The 2,609-nt window shown below is 49.3% G+C and overlaps 1 protein-coding gene across 1 annotated transcript in view; it reads right to left on the reverse strand.

Annotated features, from left to right (window-relative positions):
* The window catches only part of LOC102000391 (chymosin-like), an 11,659-nt gene that overhangs the window by 2,484 nt on the left and 6,566 nt on the right, over positions 1-2,609 (reverse strand). Inside the window, exons 6-7 of the mRNA XM_026789612.1 lie at positions 2,338-2,537; positions 675-788 (exon numbers count right to left, since the gene is read on the reverse strand). Coding sequence (XP_026645413.1) covers positions 675-788; positions 2,338-2,537 — 314 coding nt within the window. The remainder of the gene's footprint in view (positions 1-674; positions 789-2,337; positions 2,538-2,609) is intronic.

Here is a 2,609-nt window from a genome sequence, read left to right on the forward strand (position 1 = left end):
TCTCTCTCTCTCTCTCTCTCTCTCTCTCTCTCTCTCTCTCTGCCTCTTCTTGGAACCCCCAAAACTTTCCAAATTCAGAGAAAATTCCCCTCAATTGGTGGCTAAATTGAAAACAGTTGCAAGGGTCCAAATAACAAGGAAACAATCCATTTGGCTGCCCCTCCCTGAGTGGAATGAGGGTTAACTAGTTGCCTGTGGATCCGGTTTCAAGTTTTCTCTGCCATTTACTTGATATATGTCTCCGATGAGTGTCCCCAACATTTGTATACTTGAGCTCCTCATGAACCAAATGGGTACATGAGCAACCCCTTAATCAACTTAAGGATGGCTAAAGGCTCAGACCAAAGGTCTATAACCTACACTCTGAAGACAATACTGGCACCCACCTCCTACAGGCTCAGTAGGAACCAATGAGACAGCCACTGTAGACCTACAGGCTCAACACGGTGCCCCCCAGGCAGTAGGCAGTCAGTGTGACCAGTGCAGGGTTGGATACGCAACACAACCACTTGCAAAGGATGCTGGCCTCACAGGTGGCTATCAGAACCAATCAATAATCTCAGAGCTGCTGGGTGCAGTTCTTCTCGGACCTGTGCTCTTACTCCTGAGCCCCCTTATCCACACATCAAGAGTCAGCCTCCTGCAGGAGCCCATGCAAAGTTCTGCTCACCCACCTGTCCACTGTGAACTGCCAATATCCCTGCACGGTCACAGGCACCCAGTGCAGCGAGCCTACAAAGTAGGACTGATCGATGGCCCCCAGGGTGAGCATGCTCCCCTGGTCATTCCTGGAACCAAGAAAGGCAACAGACACCCCATTGATGAGGAGTGCTCGAGGCAGATGGATGGAAACCCAATTCCTCCCTCCCATCTACCCCAACAGCTGCAGTTCCCTGCTTCTGTGATCCACAGCCCTGATTCAGCACTGCCACGGGAGGGGACCAACAGGTTCTGACCTGCATCCCTGGTCTTCCCAGCACCCCCATGAGCCTCCATTCAAGGCACAGAGAAAAGGAATCTTCAACAAGGCCCTAGACTTTGGACTGAAACCATCTCCCAGAGTCAGATCCCTTCTGCTCCCTCTGGGGTACTGCTGCATACTCAGTGGGGCAAACTCACACACTCCCTCATCTACCCACCCTGCTGCACCTCCTAGAACTCGAACCCTTCCTACCTCTAGAACATAGTACCTGCTGCTTAAAGCCTGCTGGCTTTCTGGCCCTCACCTGGGTAACTCCCACTCAGGTTGGGTGAAGCCTGCCTGCCTTGTCCTGTGTGCATGTTCACACACATACACCTGCCTGCCTTGTCCTGTGTGCATGTTCACACACATACACGCAGGCATACAGACCCATGTCAGAATGGACATACGTATTTTAAGGTACCCATAAGCCCCTATTCACAATTACTTGATTATAGCACAAAAATTACTGTGTACAGACTATTCCCCTTGCTAAAATCTATCTTCCAGCTTGTCTTGTTTTGCTGATGTGTATGTGTATGTCCTGACCTGACCTTTGCATACAGAAGGCCTGGTAAAAATGCATGGAGTTGATGAATAAATGAATGAATGAAGGAAGGAATGAATACCTAAATGCATGCATGAATGAAAGATACCACCTATTTTTTGCCTAGGGTCCCCTCTCCTCAACTGTCAACTCTTCTCCTGGGGTGGTCTCTTTCTCCTTGTACAGCCACCTACCCCACTGAGCTGAGCTAGGTCATCATAAGCACAGGAAGGTAAAGTAGAAAGCCCTGTAGCAGGCACCCAGGGCTCCAGGCCTGGCTTGGACTAGTTCCTGAATAAGCGTCCCTCTTTCTCCCTGCTGGAAGGGGAACTAAGACTCTATAGGAACTCAAAGACAATGACACATGATTGCCGAGATCCTGTGTCTTTGGAAGAACATGTTAAAAGCGCTCATCTAGAGATGTGAAGGGACTTCGCTTTCATTGCTGTTATTTGCAGGACTGGAGATTGAACCTGGGCCCAGCACACAAAAGTCATCTTTGTCCCAGTATATAAATGACTTCAGTGGGGGCTTTGGACAGATAGTAGAGGTGGCTAGAAACTAGAATGGAGATCGTTTGGATGCTGGTGACTACCTTGACAGGTATGCCTCCAAGGGGCAGACATTCACCTCAACCATCGTGTGTGTGTGTGTGTGTGTGTGTGTGTGTATGTGTGTGTGTGTGTGTGTGTGTGTATCCATTCCTTCCAGGGGCAGACATTCACCTCAACCATTGTGTGTGTGTGTGTGTGTGTGTGTGTGTGTGTGTGTGTGTGTATCCATTCCTTACCAGGTAGACAGTCAGACCCTCGCTAAGCACAGCTCCTACCTGTTCATGTAGACAGAGAACAGGTCTTCGGCGACCAGGTGCCTATTCATCATGTTGTCAAATATGGGTACTGAATACTTGGAGGCGAGAGAAGGGTAGGACAGCCCCAGGATGCCATCGAATGGAGAGAAGACGAAGATGTCACCTGGCTCCTGGGTACTCAGGCCCACAGTCTGGTGGGTAACTGTAATGTCAGAGACCTGCGAAGAAGAAGAAGAAGAAGAAGAAGAAGAAGAAGAAGAAGAAGAAGAAGAAGAAGAAGAAGAAGAAGA

This window comes from Microtus ochrogaster, unplaced genomic scaffold (assembly GCF_000317375.1).
Source record: "Microtus ochrogaster isolate Prairie Vole_2 unplaced genomic scaffold, MicOch1.0 UNK25, whole genome shotgun sequence".
Lineage (NCBI taxonomy): Eukaryota > Metazoa > Chordata > Mammalia > Rodentia > Cricetidae > Microtus > Microtus ochrogaster.